At 48.7% G+C, this 20,687-nt stretch overlaps 3 protein-coding genes across 6 annotated transcripts in view; 2 read left to right on the top strand and 1 right to left on the bottom strand.

Annotated features, from left to right (window-relative positions):
* The window catches only part of unkl (unk like zinc finger), a 262,287-nt gene extending 260,923 nt beyond the window's left edge, over positions 1-1,364 (top strand). For all 4 annotated transcript variants that reach the window (XM_072481215.1, XM_072481214.1, XM_072481216.1 and 1 more), the window contains one exon: positions 1,247-1,364. The gene's annotated coding sequence lies outside the window, so the exon portion shown is untranslated. The remainder of the gene's footprint in view (positions 1-1,246) is intronic.
* On the top strand, positions 1,273-7,808 carry tsr3 (TSR3 ribosome maturation factor). Its single transcript, XM_072481220.1, has 6 exons — positions 1,273-1,426; positions 1,882-2,095; positions 2,508-2,701; positions 3,116-3,286; positions 3,565-3,625; positions 7,529-7,808. Exons 1-6 carry the CDS (start codon positions 1,303-1,305, stop codon positions 7,710-7,712), a joined length of 948 nt encoding a protein of 315 aa, XP_072337321.1. The 5' UTR covers positions 1,273-1,302; the 3' UTR covers positions 7,713-7,808.
* An 851-nt stretch (positions 7,809-8,659) lies between these two features.
* baiap3 (BAI1 associated protein 3) overlaps positions 8,660-20,687 on the bottom strand; it is a 281,399-nt gene continuing 269,371 nt past the window's right edge. The window contains exons 32-34 of the mRNA XM_072481213.1: positions 11,559-11,682; positions 10,338-10,543; positions 8,660-9,401 (exon numbers count right to left, since the gene is read on the bottom strand). Coding sequence (XP_072337314.1) covers positions 9,301-9,401; positions 10,338-10,543; positions 11,559-11,682 — 431 coding nt within the window. The 3' untranslated portion in view covers positions 8,660-9,300. The remainder of the gene's footprint in view (positions 9,402-10,337; positions 10,544-11,558; positions 11,683-20,687) is intronic.

The raw sequence follows: 20,687 nt of genomic DNA, 5'->3' as shown, positions 1-20,687 counted from the left end.
TAGGACTGAGGAAAGGAAAGACTTCTTCGCTCAAAGGATTGTTGGGAATTGTCTTCCCCAGAGGGTTGTGGATGCTGCATCGTTGAATGTTTGATTTGATTTATTGTCACGAGTGGGGATACAGTGAAAAATATTGTTCTGTGTACAGTCCAGACAGATAGTTCCATACATGAAAAACATAGGACATGCGGCCATGATAGATTTTTGGTGTCTCCAGGAATTAAGGATATGGGGAGCAGGTGGGAAAATGGAGCTGAGGAAGAATATCAGCCAAGATCATCTTGAATGGCAGTGGCATTGACAGGCCACATGATCATCTTCTGCTCCTATTTCTCATGTTCTTCGGTCCTGGCATCAGTCCCTGTCCATGGGTCTGTTCCTAGGTTAGCTCCAGACAGGCGTGAGCGGTGATAGATCAATTTGGGGATCATTTTCTTGGGAAAGGGGCAATCCATTGGTCAACCTCAGCCTTGGTGTCAGTTCCTGTCTGAGGGAAGCTTTCTGGGTGTTGTTTTGGGGCAGCAGCAGGACCCCATGAAGAGAGAAATCACTTGGAAATATATGAAAATATTCAGCAGCTTGTAAATAAATCATCAATGTTGAGAATTGGGCGAAGAATTAACACTTGAGAGCGACGACCCAGTTGTGTCATGGAATGTAAACTCTCACAGATTGGCGTACGGTGTTGAAGCAGTTGTTTGATTGGCAGAGCTAGGGGGAGGGGTTTGGGGTGAGGGCGGGACGGTGGGATTACTTTTGGATCACTGTCTCAAAGTTCTGGTGCAGACCTGCTGAACTGAATGGTCTGTTGTGGAAATATTTCTGGTTTTAATCCAAGTTAATGGGCAGCACGGTAGCACAATTGCTTCGCAGCTCCAGGGTCCCAGGTTCGATTCCCGGCTTGGGTCACTGTCTGTGCGGAGTCTGCACATTCTCCCCGTGTGTGCGTGGGTTTCCACCGGGTGCTCCGGTTTCCTCCCACAGTCCAAATTTGTGCAGGTTAGATGGATTGGCCATGCTAAATTGCCCATAGTGTCCAAAATTGCACTTAGTGTTGGGTGGGGTGGGTTATGGGGATGGGGTGGAGGTGTGGACCTTGGGTGGGGTGCTCTATCCAAGAGCCGGAGCAGACTTGATGGGCCGAATGGCCTCCTTCTGCACTGTAAATTCTATGAATTTTTTAAAAGTTGTTTGAGATAATGGAATAAATTTGGTAATATTTAGTTGACTATAAATGTTTTGTCAGGTGCCATGGGCTGAGCTGTTAGCAGCTTCAACTCCCTCACAGCACTTCTTGTTCAAATGGGGCGGAAGAAACAGTCACAGAAAGGGGAGCGAGGCCCGCTGAAATGGAAAGATGCTCGGCATCAGCAGAAGGGACGCTGCTTGGAGTCGTTCACCGAGGATGTTCACGAGGCTCTGCAAGGTGGGTGACAGCCACTCTCTCTCAACCCAAGGAAGAGCATATTTGCCCAAGTTGTAAAGCTGCCCCTATATCTGGAAGGCTATTTCATGTTTCCTCTTGCTTTGAGACAGGATACGGAGGAAATATCGTCTGATAGGGCATCCTCTCTTATCTTTAATCCTGACTGAGTGTATTTGTATTGTATTGTGTTCACGCTATGATCAGTGCTCCTGTTTAGATTGCACTCTTGAGTGGATCTTTCCTGATCAGTCACTCTCACTGAAACAGTGAAGCACAACCAGTACATTCACCAGACCGAATATGCAAAACCCTGTCAACCTGCTGTTAATATTTACCCGGTGTTTGTCGTTTCCAGATCCCAGGAAGCATACTTTGCTCTAATGAACTATTTTAAATGTTATTTGCCTTGTGTTTGTGGGTGTGTTCTGTAACCTGTGAATATGGTTGATTTGCAGCTTTTGATGACGGCGCCTCCGAGGATGGGACATGTCCCACATTCCGGTTCCCATGTCCGTTGGCCATGTGGGAACTCGGACACTGTGACACAAAACGGTGTACAGGCAGGAAGCTCGCTCGCAAAGGGTTTGTCCGCAACCTACGTATCAATGAGAGATTCAGTGGACTGGTTCTGACACCCATGGGAACCAAATATGTCTCCCCCTCTGACCGGTAAGCAAAATGCTGATTAAAAAGAAGAGTAATCTGGATGGAGAAATGGCAAGGGAGTATTAAATAGAAAGCTATAACAAAATTCATGTTAAATTGAGACGGAAATTTCCTCCTGTATATAAATATACTCCCATTAATTTACTTTTTTTAATGGCACCAAACAGGCAGAGCTTGCAGAGATATGAAATAAAATATGAATAAAATCTCCCCCTACACCGACCCATCAAATAGTCCTGTGATAGGTACAGCATGGGTTGGGTATAGAGTAAAATCCCACTTCTCACCTTGAAAGAATTTCTATTTTACTCCCTCCACTCAAAATTGTTCCCAGTGACAGGAAGCTGATAGTAAGGCAGGCAAGTAATGTTGGTTTTGACGTTTTTAAATGGACGAGTGCTTTCCTTTTCTCCAGAGAGATCGTGGCACAGGGGGGTGTGGCTGTCATCGACTGCTCCTGGGCTAGACTAGAGGACACTCCATTCACAAAAATGAGAGGCAGATGCCCCAGGCTGTTACCCTACCTCGTTGCTGCTAACCCAGTGAATTATGGACGGCCCTGCAAGCTGTCCTGTGTTGAAGCATTTGCTGCCACTTTCTGTATTGTGGGTAAGTGGGATGTCTATTTGTTCTTTATTTCCAGTGTACTTGCCACTGAATCACTTTGACATCATGTTTCATAGAATCCAGTCCCCTTCCCTCCCCCAACAGTATTTCACCAGTGAGTGCAGACAGGCAGAGTAAGTTGTTAGACTGTGGATAGAATAACAGCTACGAATGATCCTCACTTTCTGCCATTTTTGAATACGGATATGGAGGGCTGGGTGGGATGAGACAAGCAGGGGCCCTAACTGGGGCAGAATGGTATACGTAGGGTGGGTTGCAGCGAGGCAGATCGGTATGGAGGAGAGGGTGGAAGTGGGATGAAGCAGGGCTCCGATGATGGAGAGGGCGGGGCTGGGCATGAGTTTGGGAGACTGAAGGGAGAAAGGTCTTCCTTTTCACACTGTCTGCTTCTATTAGGGTTCCCGGAGCTGGCTGAGGTTCTACTACAGAAATTCAAATGGGGGAATACGTTTCTACACCTGAACCAAGCATTGCTGGAGAAGTACAGTGTGTGCCGGAGCGAGGCGGAAGTGCTACACGTCGAGCAGGAGTGGCTGGCTGCAAAGACGGAGCCAGAGGATCAGGAGGGTAAAATCTCATTTTGTACAATCTTTCCCGAAGGCATTTGCTCCTTGTCAGTCACCCTCACTCAAGTGGCCCTTCCTTTTATGAACTTAAACTGAATATTGGCAAGGTATTCAAGCTTGGCTCAGTTCCAGCAGATATTGCTGGCTGGTGATCAGGAGAAGGAGGTCTGTGTATATAACCTGGAACCCAATGAGAGTCAGCAAGGGTGCACATATGCAGTGAGCAAAGGGCTGAAGGTCATTGTGGCCATCTTATTTAATGCAGCTTTTATTTTGCAGATCCTTTTGATGTTGATTCGGGAAAAGAATTCTGCAATCCTAATAGACCAAACCTGGGAAGGTAAAGTCAAAGTGTTTGTACTCGGTTCGTTTTAAGTCATTGAATTTTCACCAGTTGAATATTGAGAAACTCTAAAACCACTATATTCAGCTCCCACTAAATGCCGGAAATCTGAAATCCCAACAGGAAATACTCCGCTATTGAGGCAGCATCTGTGGAAAGAAAGAGAGTTACTGTTTCATTGACCTGGAATGTTAACTCTGTTTCTCCCCACGGATGCTGCTGGAGTATTTCAGCATTTTCCATTGTTTTTATATCTAGAATGATTACAAAGAGGAGGCCATTCAGCCCATTTTGCTGGCTCTCTGCTGGACCAACTCCGCTCATCCCACTTCCCTATTCTTTCCCTGTAACCTTGCATTTTCTTTCTTTTCAAGTGTTTATCCAATTTTCTCTTGAAAACTATGATTGAATCTTCCACCACAATGCTCTTGTGTTCTATATCCTAACCACTTGCTGCATAAAAACTATTTCCCTCATGTCTTCCCTGTTTTCACCCTCAATTGATGTCCTCTAGCCCTCGATCCTTCCAGCAACAAGAACAATTTCTCTCCATTCACTTTGTCTAGATGCCTCATGATTTTGAACACCTTCATCAACTCTCCTCTCGGGTCTCTCCTCTTCTTGGAGCAGAACAACCTCAGCGTCTCCAATTCATCCACACAACCAAGTCCCTTATTTCAGGAACTGTTCTCATAAATCTTTTTGCAGTCACCCCAAACCCTCACGTTCCTTAATGGAGAATTGTACATAATACTCCAATTGAGGCTGAACCAGTGTCTTATAAATGTTCATTAAAACTATGTTGCTTTTGTATTGATGCCTCTATTTGTAAAGCCCAGGGTCTGTCAAATACCTGATTCACTGCTTTCTCAACCTGTCTTGCCACCTTCAATGACTTTTGCACATATACTCCCAAGTCACCAACCATGTACAGCAGCTTTAATGGAGAAAAATATTGCCAGCTGCTTCAGCATCGTGACAAGAAACCAGCAATCTGAGGCGGTCACCTGCTTAGTCAAGATTATCCATAGAATACCTAGTGCAGAAGGAGGCCATTCAGCCCATCAAGTTTGCGCCAACCTCTGAAAGAGCACCCTCTGTCGCCCTATCCCTATAACCCGCATAACCTGCACATCTTTGGACAGTAGGAGGAAACCAGAACGCCCGGAGGAAACCCATGCAGACACTGGGAGAAAATGCAAACTCCGCACAGACAGTCGCCCAAGGTCAGAATCGAACCCGGGTCCCTGGTGCTGTGATGTAGCAGTGCTAGCTACTGTGCTGCCCAGTGGTGGGGTTTGAAGGTGTAGATGGGTGTAGGCAGGGAATTCCTCAGTGTGTGACCAATACAGCAGAGTTGATGCTGGGCACCAAAGACTGCCTCCAGACTTCTGTGTTTCAGTTGGAGGAAATTTATGGTTTAGCTAAGACTTGATATTGGACAAGCAACCTGACAAGATGGAGACTGTGTAGGAGTTGAGAGAGATGGAGAGATAAAGCTGGGTATTGAGTTTGCATATGGATTCCAAGTGTGAGAAGCGAAGTAATTGGTGGAGATTCTTTGGCAACATTCAGATCAGGGAAACAAATGAGGGGAGTTCTCCTGAGCTGGATAATGGAGGAGAACAGTGTGATCAAATAAATCAAAAATTGCAGAGAAGTCACCGTTATGGAGAATCTGATTTGTCAGTTTGAGTAAAGCTATTTCTGCGTTGTGTGGGACACATTTGATTGAAGAAACTCAAATGTGGTTGAAGACAGATGGATGTGGATTTGACAGCGCATCCAATTCCACATCCTTGGCTACAGTTAGCAATCCTCATGGCTTTAACCTGTCAGCTGTTGTGCTTCTTCCGCTCACAGGCTCCACACTGTCCTGCAGCTTTCTTCCCATGGGCTTGATCCTTCCTCCTTCTGCTGTGACTTCCCTCCCCCTCAAAATCAACTTCTTCAATCATGTGTGTGGTCAACTGTGCTAAATATTCCACTGCTGCTTGGACTGTTCTCTCCAGTGGAATATTTTGTACGAGAATATGTATAGAAAACCAGCCTTCTTGTCCTGGACAAAATAAACAAGAACAGTCCTGAAGCTGCAGTGTTGCTGACCTCCTGCTAGGGGCGCTGTGACAGCACCAGCAACAGCTTGGCAGCACCACCAGCAGGTTTCGGGTGGCACTGCGCTCTTCACAAAATGCAAATTCCAAATTGGCAAGAAAATCAACAGCAAATCAAATAGCACAGATCATCACTGATTTTTAAGCGCTAAAGTGATTACACCTATGGATTGGAGAGGTGTGTTCTGGTGCCTACTTCAGATAGTGAGAATGGGGGATGATCACATTGTGACCACACTCTGTGGTGCAAAGGTAGCTGTCTTTACAGGAATACAGTGTTAATTGAAGCAACCAGGGGTTGCTCTTCTCCCTCTGTAGAAATCGTTAATGGTACAAGAACTCCCTATTTAGTTTCCTCCTTTTAAGTTGTTTCCCTTTAACATTGGTCAAATAATAAGGCCCACATTCACTTTTTAGTGTTGTGAATTTTGTTTTAAAATTGTTTCACGCCAGGTCTGCCATAGGGCCCCATGACCCAATTGGCACCATTTTGGAGTGACCTCTGCTACTCCCTGGCCCACCATTTTGTTGCTGACCCCCTGGTTGTTGGCCTTTTCTGGTCCCTGATCCTCCAGCATTGGGCTTATCTTCTGCAAGTGGAAGCCCCTCTTCCTGCCTCTAGCTGCTCATCTCCATGTCAGCGAGGGAGAGGGGAGCAGGGGGGCACGAACAGAAGCTTTGGTGAGTGGCAGGGCATATAGTGATAGGGAGGGTCAGGGAGTGAGAGGTCCAGTAAGTAAAATTAGGGGCGAGCAGGAGAGGCAGTGAGCAAGAGATGGTAGAAAGTTAGCACATTTCTTATTTTTTTTAAAAAAATTATTTGAAAAATTATTTCATTTACCAATGTAGGAGTTTGGCAATGTAAAGTATTTCAACTTACAGGGTATAATATTTTAGTGCTTTTCTGATGCAAAAGGTCTTTAACTGCAGATTTTGTATTGGTTTTAATGGGGAAATCTAAGTGATTCATTTTTCAGGAATGCAACTACAACTTTTAAGTGATGATATAATTATTCAATTTACTGTCTAAAGTTTTTTAAAGGTTACAAGACTGAGATGTGCTATTTACCTTATGGTTACCACCCTCCAGCTGAATGTGATTTTTTTTTTCCCCCTTTCCAGTCACAAATCAATTACATTTCTCGACTCATAGGAGATTTTGTGTTTGGCAAATGCTAGTGAATTTGCAGAGAAACTTAGATGCAATTTCACTGCATCAAACCTGGCAGTGTCGGGCATATTTTGTAAATTTTGACCCTAAAACCCCAGATCTTTTAAATTTATTATAATTGTAAAGCTCAAGTGATAAGGATGGACCAGGACATGTTCAGGAACAAGAAGAAAGTTGTGTCTCTTTAATTCGTATTTTGAATTTTTAATAAAATGAAACCACTCTCCATTAGAAATTCGGTCAATTGCTTCCGCTCCTGTAAAGATTTATAAGCTGTGGTAGATTTTCCCCGCCCTGGATCATTGAGATACTCCATTTATTTGAAGCGGAAGCGCTTTGGACTGATTGGGAAGACTAGAATATTGCAGTACTATTTACAATCAATCAATTATAGGTTTTGATGCAGAGTAAAGCTCCTTCTACACTGTCCCATCAAACACTCCCAAGGGCAGATCTAGCACAGGTTAAAGAGAGTAACGATTATCTTTGGGTGATATTTAATCCAAGGAAAGGATAGCCCCTAGCCTACTGCTTTTCCGTTACTTCCAGTTTTCATTGCAGATTTTGCAGCTTTCACAGTTCTTTTAATACTTTATTTAACATTGGTTTATCAAGGGCTGTGGAAACTGAAGAGGATAGTGAAGATGTTGATGATGATGGTGCTGATGGCGAGAAGGAAAATGAAGACAGTAAACCAGATGAAGGGAATTCTGCAGATGGCCATAGTCAAAGGGGAGACCATGAAGCATGCAGAAAGGAGAAACCTACTGTGAAGGCCGGCCACAGTGCAGAGGATTGAGGTTGGATAAAATGAGGAAGCAGGAGTATTCCCTGATGACAGACTTTATAAAAAAAAATTATTAAAGCTTTACAAAATAAAATTATTTATAACAAACTGGGATCTGCTTAAATTGGTAAAATAAAAGAACTTGGATTTACAACACTTTCCACCATCGCAGGACATTCCAAGGTGAATAACAGCCAGTGGAATACTTTTAACATGTAATTGCTGTCTTAATGTGTTGGGGGGGATGTGTCAGTAAACATACATACATCAGGATCCCGCAATGAACAGAGATAATAGCCAGATTATATTCTTTGAGTGATTATGCTGTTCATGTTTTCTTTTTTGTTTATATATTTAGAGTATCCAATTCTTTTTTTCAATTCAGGGGCAATTTAGCGTGGTCAATTCACCGACACTGCACATCTTTTTGGGTTGAGGGAGTGTGACCCACGCAGACACGAGGAGAATGTGCAAACTCCACATAGAAAGTGACCTGGGGCCGGGATTGAACCCAGGTTCTCAGCGCCATGAGGCAGCAGTGCTAACCACTGTGCCACCTTACCCTTCATGTTTTCTAATCCTATTCTCACCCAGTCACCTCCGTTCCATGCTCTAGTAAGTAAGTAAAAATGGACCCTTGGGCAATGTCCCGGAAAGCATTATTTGTGGCCGTATAAAGGGAAGCTTTGCCTTTACAAGGCATGTTTCCAAAAAGGTCTTGCAGCATTTCATGTAGAGTGAATTACATGAAAGTGCTGTGGCATAAGTAGGTAAATGTGGTAGCCATTTAGCACAAAGACTCTAATGAAATGAACGCTCGGTTAACCTGGTATTGGTTAAATAACGAATGTTGGGCTTCGACACTGGGCACAGTTAAAATCCTGGAGATACGATCATGGGACTGAACTGAACAGATCTGTGCTCAGCTTAAAGTCTCATCAGGAAATCAAAACCAGAGGTTGTCTTACTTTGAGTTATTCTTTTAAACGTTTTCAAAACTACAATACAAAAATCTGACATTCTCAGACAAAGTTATCACAACTATACAATATTTCTTTGTAATACTTACAAGACAGAGGTCATCAAATTTAATCTTAAAAAACACTCAAAAAGCACAATTGCCTGTTATTGTAAAACGGGAGGACAAAGAGGTTGTGGGAGAGGAGATACCACTACAGCACGGGATCTGTATCACAACGATGGTGAGGTGTGTCGGCACAGGATCCATATCACCACAGTGAGGTGGGCCAGCACGATGTGTATCACAGGACAGTGAGCAGTTTCAGCACTGGATCAGTAATCACCATGACAACGAGGCTACGGCACTGGATCAATATCATCACAATGATGAGGAGCTCCACATTGGCTCCACAATTGCACGAGATTGAGGAGCGACAATACAACTTCAGTATTTCCACAATGGTGACAGTAAGAAGCCACAGCACCAGATCAATAATCATCCCAATGCTGAGGAGCTCCTGCATAGATAGCTTCACTAGCATCACGACAAAGCACCACTCCAACATTTGACATTGTGCAGTTCTGAATGTTTGATTTATGTTCACGTATTAATTCACTTCTATTTCAAATCTGCTTGGATTTACTCTGGAGATATCTCTAGCTCCTTCATCTTCTTAACAAACTCCTGTGCTTCTTTGTCAGCCGTCCGGCCTTCCAGCATCTTCGTGATTGGCTTCATCACTGTAAAAACAAACATCTGTAACTAACAGCACTGAGTTTGTGTATTGCAAGAGCAGATGTTGCAGTGGGAGGGTCACAAATGTGACTCCCTGGTTTTTGCGAACAAGGACACTGCCGCTGGCCATGACACATTTGGTGAACAAAAATCAACCCTGATTCCTCCTCCACCTGGCTGCTGTCCAGTGACTCCTGCTGGACTGGGCAGACATTGGTGAGGCCAGGATCCTGCTGTCCAGTGACTCCTGCTGGACTGGGCAGACATTGGTGAGGCCAGGATCCTGCTGTCCAGTGACTCCTGCTGGACTGGGCAGACATTGGTGAGGCCAGGATCAGATTCAGCTTTGACACCCACCCCCAACACTGTACAACTGTCAAATCATCTAATGACATTTACTGAAGTATTTTAAAAACCGCTGGAGGGGGGGGATGGCAGGATCATGGATCGATGAGCTGCTACACACAGGAGAAATTTAAATTTTGAATAAAGATCTATTCCCAGATACAAACCAAATTCATTACATATTAGTTGCTCTTCTTTGGAACTGCCCAGGGCCAGTTAAGTTGTCTTCAGGTGAAGCGAGTTTGCAGGCAGGGATAATTCCCTTGGAGCACCTCCTGTTTCACCAATAAGTTCAATTCAAAACAGGATATCTGGCAAAGTCATAATGATGTAATGGTAGAAGTTGCAAGGAAATAAACCCTCAAGATGGTCGATCCTTACTACTGATCCCTGCATCAAGATGATACCAACACTGTAAATTTACTGATTAAACTACATTGCCACCACTGGTGGGTGGGTGAAATTACAGTGACATGTTTACATAGGCAGTCTCCGTTGTAAATATGAGCATGTTTGTTGTATGAAAGAAAATGTTGACAGGAATTTCATGCAGATACAATTTTAAAATATAGATATTGAACTCTGATTTTCTTTACCACTGGGATCGGGGTGTGTCAGTTTCAGGAATACTGGGGAAATGTTTTTTGCTTCTCTGCTGACGGCAGTTTTATGGAACCCGTGAACCTCCTGCAGTTGCAACACGGCCTCCCCGGCAAAGTCATTGGTTGAGAGCCAGTCGTGGTCCATGACTGTGAAGTGAATGCAGGCAGTGCTGTTACTGCACTGCTCCCGCGTTACTGTGCTGAAAGAGATAAAGCAGATTGCTATGCAACATGTACACTCCAAAGAAGAAGAATGTAATCCACAGACACTGGAATGAATATGAGAGGTCAGTAAACTAACAGAGGCTGAGACATGTGCATGGGACAAGTAAACTGGAGACTGGAATAGAAAGGAGCACAACTCTATTTTTTAAAATACTTTCAAGGGGATGTGAGTTTCACTGACAAGACTAGCATTTAGTGCTCATCCCTAATTACCCATAAGAAAGCAATGGTGATTGGTGAGCCTTCGTGAGCTACTACTGTATGTGCTGTAGCTATACACAGAGTGCTATTAGGAAGGAAATTCCAGGGATCCAGGTGGCTGTGAAGGGGCGATGATATAGTTCAAAGTCTGGATGGTGTGTGGCTTGGAGGGAAACTGCAGGTGGTGATGGTGCAGGTATGAAAGGTGTTTCCAATGCATCCTGCAGATTGTACACACTGCTGGGTATCAGTTGTGGGGGGAGTGAATGTGGAAAGTTATGGATTGCATGCCAGTCAAGCGGAGGGAGATCCAGGCTCAAATCTAACTTGACCCTGTTGCAGCAAAGGAGCTTTAATCAGTATCTAACCCTGAGCTGTACTTGTCCTGGGAGTGTTTGATGGGACAGTGACGAGGGAGCTTTACTCCAAATCTAACCCCCTGCTGTACCTGCCATGGGAGTGTTTGATGGGAGTGTCGAGGGAGCGTTACTTTGCACCTAACCCCCTGCTATACCTGCCTTGGGAGTGTTTGAGGGGGGACAATGTCGAGGGAGCTTTAGTCTGCACCAAACCCCGTGCTGTATCTGTCCTGGGAGTGTTTGATGGGACAGTGACGAGGGAGCTTTACTCCATATCTAACCTCCTGCTGTACCTGCCCTGGGAGTGTTTGAGGGGGGAACAGTGTTGAGAGAGCTTTACTCTGTATTTAACATCCTTCTGCAACTGCCCTGGGAGTGTTTGATGGGACGATAAATTCAACACATGAAGTAATGAATCAAAAATACTGACAAGTTAAACTGTTCATCGAAGATTGGGTGCAGTGTTTTATTCTTGACTTGTGTTCGCTGGCCCTTTGCACCTGGGAAGAGGTGGAAAGGAGCGAGTTCGATAATGACAAAAGGATCACTGAGACCTGTCAACACAGAGACAAAAAGAGAGTGATTGGTGATCTCCTGACCTCATCCACCTCAACCCGGCCAAAATCAGCACAGATTTCCAGGGTAATTGCAAGCATTTAAAACTGTATTTCTCTTTATGTTTAGATGTGTAGCATATATTTGAGACATGCAGTGTATGATCATATACGGCCCAGACTGGGTCATACAAAACGGGTGCTTTCCTAAAGCGAATGGGAACCTGTTTAAATATTTAAATCAGGGTTCAGTGCAGCATGGTTCGGTCAGTGGTTCTTAGAGGGACCCCAGCAGGTCATTCTGACACAGCCATATACCTATTGGGATCCCTCGAAGAACTGCTGATTCAGCATTGATGTTTCTACAGGTAGCAGGAATGCAAATATTCTTTCTGGAATGACCAACGCTGGGCACCCATCCACCTTTTAAAAGCTTATTTCCAACTCAGCCCTGCAAAGGAGTTGCTGGATTTCCAGCTTCCATCCTCACTCATGCTGCCTGTCGGCCTTGTCAAGTATGTCAATCAAATTAAAATCAGGTATGGCCTCGAAAATAGTTCTGGTGGTCTACCATTGGAGAGCAGCCCTCCTGATGGTGTGATGGGATGCACAGCCCTTCACAGGTCCTCTGGGTGTCAGCCCCTCCACTGGCCTAATCACTAATCGGTGCTAATCATCCAGGAACTCACATATTGATCATCTCAGATAGAAAGAATTTGCATTTATATAGCACCTTTCATAACCCCAGGATATCCCGAAGTGCTTGGCAGCCAGTCGTTTTGAAGTGTTGCCAGTTGTAATGCAAGAAACTCAGCAACAATTTTGCACACAGTAAGATCCCACAAAGAGCACTGAGATGTGACCAAATGATTTGCCCATTCTGTTCCCATCGCCCAGCACCATCCAAACTAATCCCACAGCCCCACCCCCTCCCCACAGTCCTGTATCAATCCAAACTAATCCCACAGCCCCACCCCCTCCCCACAGTCCTGTATCAATCCAAACTAATCCCACAGCCCCACCCTCCCCACAGTCCTGTATCAATCCAAACTAATCCCACAGCCCCACCCCCTCCCCACAGTCCTGTATCAATCCAAACTAATCCCACAGCCCCACCCTCTCCCACAGTCCTGTATCAATCCAAACTAATCCCACAGCCCCACCCTCCCCACAGTCCTGTATCAATCCAAACTAATCCCACAGCCCCACCCTCTCCCCACAGCCCTGTATCAATCCAAACTAATCCCACAGCCCCACCCCCTCCCCACAGTCCTGTATCAATCCAAACTAATCCCACAGCCCCACCCTCTCCCCACAGTCCTGTATCAATCCAAACTAATCCCACAGCCCCACCCCCTCCCCACAGTCCTGTATCAATCCAAACTAATCCCACAGCCCCACCCTCTCCCCACAGCCCTGTATCAATCCAAACTAATCCCACAGCCCCACCCCCTCCCCACAGTCCTGTATCAATCCAAACTAATCCCACAGCCCCACCCCCTCCCCACAGTCCTGTATCAATCCAAACTAATCCCACAGCCCCACCCCCTCCCCACAGTCCTGTATCAATCCAAACTAATCCCACAGCCCCACCCCCTCCCCACAGTCCTTATCAATCCAAACTAATCCCACAGCCCCACCCCCTCCCCACAGTCCTGTATCAATCCAAACTAATCCCACAGCCCCACCCTCCCCACAGTCCTGTATCAATCCAAACTAATCCCACAGCCCCACCCTCTCCCCACAGTCCTGTATCAATCCAAACTAATCCCACAGCCCCACCCCCTCCCAGTCCTGTACCAATCCAATCTAATCCCACAGCCCCACCCCCTCCCCACAGTCCTGTATCAATCCAAACTAATCCCACAGCCCCACCCCCTCCCCACAGCCCTGTATCAATCCAAACTAATCCCACAGCCCCACCCTCCCCACAGTCCTGTATCAATCCAAACTAATCCCACAGCCCCACCCTCTCCCCACAGTCCTGTATCAATCCAAACTAATCCCACAGCCCCACCCCCTCCCCACAGTCCTGTATCAATCCAAACTAATCCCACAGCCCCACCCCCTCCCCACAGTCCTGTATCAATCCAAACTAATCCCACAGCCCCACCCTCTCCCCACAGCCCTGTATCAATCCAAACTAATCCCACAGCCCCACCCCCTCCCAGTCCTGTACCAATCCAAACTAATCCCACAGCCCCACCCACAGCCCTGTATCAATCCAAACTAATCCCACAGCCCCACCCCCTCCCCACAGTCCTGTATCAATCCAAACTAATCCCACAGCCCCACCCCCTCCCCACAGTCCTGTATCAATCCAAACTAATCCCACAGCCCCACCTCCTCCCCACAGCCCTGTATCAATCCAAACTAATCCCACAGCCCCACCCCCTCCCCACAGTCCTGTATCAATCCAAACTAATCCCACAGCCCCACCTCCTCCCCACAGTCCTGTATCAATCCAAACTAATCCCACAGCCCCACCCCCTCCCCACAGTCCTGTATCAATCCAAACTAATCCCACAGCCCCACCTCCTCCCCACAGTCCTGTATCAATCCAAACTAATCCCACAGCCCCACCCTCTCCCAGTCATGTATCAATCCAAACTAATCCCACAGCCCCACGCTCTCCCACAGTCCTGTATCCATCCAAACTAATCCCACAGCCCCACCCTCTCCCCACAGTCCTGTATCCATCCAAACTAATCCCACAGCCCCACCCTCTCCCCACAGTCCTGTATCAATCCAAACTAATCCCACAGCCCCACCCTCTCCCTGTCCTGTATCAATCCAAACTAATCCCACAGCCCCACCCCCCCTCACAGTCCTGTATCAATCCAAACTAATCCCACAGCCCCACCCTCTTCCAACAGTCCTGTATCAATCCAAACTAATCCCACAGCCCCACCCCCTCCCCACAGTCCTGTATCAATCCAAACTAATCCCACAGCCCCACCCTCTCCCACAGTCCTGTATCAATCCAAACTAATCCCACAGCCCCACCCCCTCCCCACAGTCCTGTATCAATCCAAACTAATCCCACAGCCCCACCCCCTCCCCACAGTCCTGTATCAATCCAAACTAATCCCACAGCCCCACCCCCTCCCCACAGTCCTGTATCAATCCAAACTATTCCCACAGCCCCACCCTATCCCAGTCCAGTATCAATCCAAACTATTCCCACAGCCCCACCCCCTCCCCACAGTCCTGTATCAATCCAAACTAATCCCACAGCCCCACCCCTCCCCACAGTCCTGTATCAATCCAAACTAATCGCACAGCCCCACCCTCTCCCCACAGTCCTGTATCAATCCAAACTAATCCCACAGCCCCACCCTCTCCCACAGTCCTGTATCAATCCAAACTAATCCCACAGCCCCACCCCCTCCCCAAAGTCCTGTATCAATCCAAACTAATCCCACAGCCCCACCCCTCCCCACAGTCCTGTATCAATCCAAACTAATCCCACAGCCCCACCCTCTCCCCACAGTCCTGTATCAATCCAAACTAATCCCACAGCCCCACCCCCTCCCCACAGTCCTGTATCAATCCAAACTAATCCCACAGCCCCACCCCCTCCCCACAGCCCTGTATCAATCCAAACTAATCCCACAGCCCCACCCCCTCCCCACAGCCCTGTATCAATCCAATCTAATCCCACAGCCCCACCCCCTCCCCACAGTCCTGTATCAATCCAAACTAATCCCACAGCCCCACCCTCTCCCCACAGTCCTGTATCAATCCAAACTAATCCCACAGCCCCACCCCCTCCCCACAGTCCTGTATCAATCCAAACTAATCCCACAGCCCCACCCCCTCTCCACAGTCCTGTATCAATCCAAACTAATCCCACAGCCCCATCCCCTCCCCACAGTCCTGTATCAATCCAAACTAATCCCACAGCCCCACCCCCTCCCCACAGCCCTGTATCAATCCAAACTAATCCCACAGCCCCAACCCCTCCCCACAGTCCTGTATCAATCCAAACTAATCCCACAGCCCCACCCCCTCCCCACAGCCCTGTATCAATCCAAACGAATCCCACAGCCCCACCCCCTCCCCACAGTCCTGTATCAATCCAAACTAATCCCACAGCCCCATCCCCTCCCCACAGCCCTGTATCAATCCAAACTAATCCCACAGCCCCACCCCCTCCCCACAGTCCTGTATCAATCCAAACTAATCCCACAGCCCCACCCTCTCCCCACAGTCCTGTATCAATCCAAACTAATCCCACAGCCCCACCCCCTCCCCACAGTCCTGTATCAATCCAAACTAATCCCACAGCCCCACCCCCTCTCCACAGTCCTGTATCAATCCAAACTAATCCCACAGCCCCACCCCCTCTCCACAGTCCTGTATCAATCCAAACTAATCCCACAGCCCCATCCCCTCCCCACAGTCCTGTATCAATCCAAACTATTCCCACAGCCCCACCCCCTCCCCACAGTCCTGTATCAATCCAAACTGATCCCACAGCCCCACCCCCTCTCCACAGTCCTGTATCAATCCAAACTAATCCCACAGCCCCATCCCCTCCCCACAGTCCTGTATCAATCCAAACTAATCCCACAGCCCCATCCCCTCCCCACAGCCCTGTATCAATCCAAACTAATACCACAGCCCCACCCCCTCCCCTCAGTCATGTATCAATCCAAACTAATCCCACAGCCCCACCCCCTCCCCACAGCCCTGTATCAATCCAAACTAATCCCACAGCCCCATCCCCTCCCCACAGCCCTGTATCAATCCAAACTAATACCACAGCCCCACCCTCTCCCACAGTCCTGTATCAATCCAAACTAATCCCACAGCCCCACCCCCTCCCCACAGTCCTGTATCAATCCAAACTAATCCCACAGCCCCACCCTCTCCCAGTCCTGTATCAATCCAAACTAATCCCACAGCCCCACCCTCTCCCCACAGTCCTGTATCAATCCAAACTAATCCCACAGCCCCACCCCCTCCCCACAGCCCTGTATCAATCCAAACTAATCCCACAGCCCCACAGCCCCACCCCCTCCCCACAATCCTGTATCAATCCAAACTAATCCCACAGCCCCACCCCCTCCCCACAGTCCTGTATCAATCCAAACTAATCCCACAGTCCCACCCCCTCCCCACAGTCCTGTATCAATACAAACTAATCCCACAGCCCCACCCCCTCCCCACAATCCTGTATCAATCCAAACTAATCCCACAGCCCCACCCCCTCCCCACAGTCCTGTATCAATCCAAACTAATCCCACAGCCCCGCCCCCTCCCCACAGTCCTGTATCAATCCAAACTATTCCCACAGCCCCACCCCCTCCCCACAGTCCTGTATCAATCCAAACTAATCCCACAGCCGCACCCTCTCCCACAGTCCTGTATCAATCCAAACTAATCCCACAGCCCCACCCCCTCCCAGTCCTGTATCAATCCAAACTAATCCCACAGCCCCACCCCCTCCCCACAGTCCTGTATCAATCCAAACTAATCCCACAGCCCCACTCCCTCCCCACAGTCCTGTATCAATCCAAACTAATCCCACAGCCCCACCCCCTCCCCAGTCCTGTATCAATCCAAACTAATCCCACAGCCCCACCCCCTCCCCACAGTCCTGTATCAATCCAAACTAATCCCACAGCCCCACCCTCCCCACAGTTCTGTATCAATCCAAACTAATCCCACAGCCCCACCCTCTCCCCACAGTCCTGTATCAATCCAAACTAATCCCACAGCCCCACCCTCTCCCCACAGTCCTGTATCAATCCAAACTAATCCCACAGCCCCACCCTCTCCCCACAGTCCTGTATCAATCCAAACTAATCCCACAGCCCCACCCCCTCCCCACAGTCCTGTATCAATCCAAACTAATCCCACAGCCCCACCCTCTCCCCACAGTCCTGTATCAATCCAAACTAATCCCACAGCCCCACCCTCTCCCTGTCCTGTATCAATCCAAACTAATCCCACAGCCCCACCCCCTCCCCACAGTCCTGTATCAATCCAAACTAATCCCACAGCCCCACCCCCTCCCCACAGTCCTGTATCAATCCAAACTAATCCCACAGCCCCACCCCCTCCCCACAGCCCTGTATCAATCCAAACTAATCCCACAGCCCCACCCCCTCCCCACAGTCCTGTATCAATCCAAACTAATCCCACAGCCCCACCCTCTCCCCACAGTCCTGTATCAATCCAAACTAATCCCACAGCCCCACCCCCTCCCCACAGTCCTGTATCAATCCAAACTAATCCCACAGCCCCACCCTCTCCCACAGTCCTGTATCAATCCAAACTAATCCCACAGCCCCACCCTCTCCCTGTCCTGTATCAATCCAAACTCATCCCACAGCCCCACCCCCTCCCCACAGTCCTGTATCAATCCAAACTAATCCCACAGCCCCACCCCCTCCCCACAGTCCTGTATCAATCCAAACTAATCCCACAGCCCCATCCCCTCCCCACAGTCCTGTATCAATCCAAACTAATCCCACAGCCCCACCCCCTCCCCACAGCCCTGTATCAATCCAAACTAATCCCACAGCCCCACCCCCTCCCCACAGCCCTGTATCAATCCAAACTAATCCCACAGCCCCACCCTCTCCCCACAGTCCTGTATCAATCCAAACTAATCCCACAGCCCCACCCCCTCCCCACAGTCCTGTATCAATCCAAACTAATCCCACAGCCCCACCCTCTCCCCACAGTCCTGTATCAATCCAAACTAATCCCACAGCCCCACCCTCTCCCTGTCCTGTATCAATCCAAACTAATCCCACAGCCCCACCCCCTCCCCACAGTCCTGTATCAATCCAAACTAATCCCACAGCCCCACCCCCTCCCCACAGTCCTGTATCAATCCAAACTAATCCCACAGCCCCACCCCCTCCCCACAGCCCTGTATCAATCCAAACTAATCCCACAGCCCCACCCCCTCCCCACAGTCCTGTATCAATCCAAACTAATCCCACAGCCCCACCCTCTCCCCACAGTCCTGTATCAATCCAAACTAATCCCACAGCCCCACCCCCTCCCCACAGTCCTGTATCAATCCAAACTAATCCCACAGCCCCACCCTCTCCCACAGTCCTGTATCAATCCAAACTAATCCCACAGCCCCACCCTCTCCCTGTCCTGTATCAATCCAAACTCATCCCACAGCCCCACCCCCTCCCCACAGTCCTGTATCAATCCAAACTAATCCCACAGCCCCACCCCCTCCCCACAGTCCTGTATCAATCCAAACTAATCCCACAGCCCCATCCCCTCCCCACAGTCCTGTATCAATCCAAACTAATCCCACAGCCCCACCCCCTCCCCACAGCCCTGTATCAATCCAAACTAATCCCACAGCCCCACCCCCTCCCCACAGCCCTGTATCAATCCAAACTCATCCCACAGCCCCACCCCCTCCCCACAGTCCTGTATCAATCCAAACTAATCCCACAGCCCCACCCCCTCCCCACAGTCCTGTATCAATCCAAACTAATCCCACAGCCCCACCCTCTCCCAGCCCTGTATCAATCCAAACTAATCCCACAGCCCCACCCCCTCCCAGTCCTGTATCAATCCAAACTAATCCCACAGCCCCAACCCCTCTCCACAGTCCTGTATCAATCCAAACTAATCCCACAGCCCCACCCCCTCCCCACAGCCCTGTATCAATCCAAACTAATCCCACAGCCCCACACCCTCCCACAGTCCTGTATCAATCCAAACTAATCCCACAGCCCCACCCCCTCCCAGTCCTGTATCAATCCAAACTAATCCCACAGCCCCAACCCCTCTCCACAGTCCTGTATCAATCCAAACTAATCCCACAGCCCCACCCCCTCCCCACAGCCCTGTATCAATCCAAACTAATCCCACAGCCCCACACCCTCCCAACAGTCCTGTATCAATCCAAACTAATCCCACAGCCCCACCCTCCCAACAGTCCTGTATCAATCCAAACTAATCCCACAGCCCCACCCTCTCCACAGTCCTGTACCAATCCAAACTAATCCCACAGCACCACCCCCTCCCCACAGTCCTGTATCAATCCAAACTAATCCCACAGTCCCACCCCCTCCCCACAGTCCTGTATCAATCCAAACTAATCCCACAGCCCCACCCCCTCCCCACAGTCCTGTATCAATACAAACTAATCCCACAGCCCCACCCCCTCCCCACAATCCTGTATCAATCCAAACTAATCCCACAGCCCCACCCCCTCCCCACAGTCCTGTATCAATCCAAACTAATCCCACAGCCCCGCCCCCTCCCCACAGTCCTGTATCAATCCAAACTATTCCCACAGCCCCACCCCCTCCCCACAGTCCTGTATCAATCCAAACTAATCCCACAGCCCCACCCCCTCCCCAGTCCTGTATCAATCCAAACTAATCCCACAGCCCCACCCCCTCCCCACAGTCCTGTATCAATCCAAACTAATCCCACAGCCCCACCCTCCCCACAGTTCTGTATCAATCCAAACTAATCCCACAGCCCCACCCTCTCCCCACAGTCCTGTATCAATCCAAACTAATCCCACAGCCCCACCCTCTCCCCACAGTCCTGTATCAATCCAAACTAATCCCACAGCCCCACCCTCTCCCCACAGTCCTGTATCAATCCAAACTAATCCCACAGCCCCACCCTCTCCCCACAGTCCTGTATCAATCCAAACTAATCCCACAGCCCCACCCCCTCCCCACAGCCCTGTATCAATCCAAACTAATCCCACAGCCCCACCCCCTCCCCAGAGCCCTGTATCAACCCAAACTAATCCCACAGCCCCACCCCCTCCCCACAGTCCTGTATCAATCCAAACTAATCCCACAGTCCCACCCCCTCCCCACAGTCCTGTATCAATACAAACTAATCCCACAGCCCCACCCCCTCCCCACAATCCTGTATCAATCCAAACTAATCCCACAGCCCCACCCCCTCCCCACAGTCCTGTATCAATCCAAACTAATCCCACAGCCCCGCCCCCTCCCCACAGTCCTGTATCAATCCAAACTATTCCCACA

The sequence above is a fragment of the Scyliorhinus torazame genome, chromosome 17, assembly GCF_047496885.1.
Source record: "Scyliorhinus torazame isolate Kashiwa2021f chromosome 17, sScyTor2.1, whole genome shotgun sequence".
NCBI classification, from domain to species: domain Eukaryota; kingdom Metazoa; phylum Chordata; class Chondrichthyes; order Carcharhiniformes; family Scyliorhinidae; genus Scyliorhinus; species Scyliorhinus torazame.
Note: the sequence above shows the minus strand (reverse complement) of the source record. Positions and strands in the feature narration are given on the sequence as shown.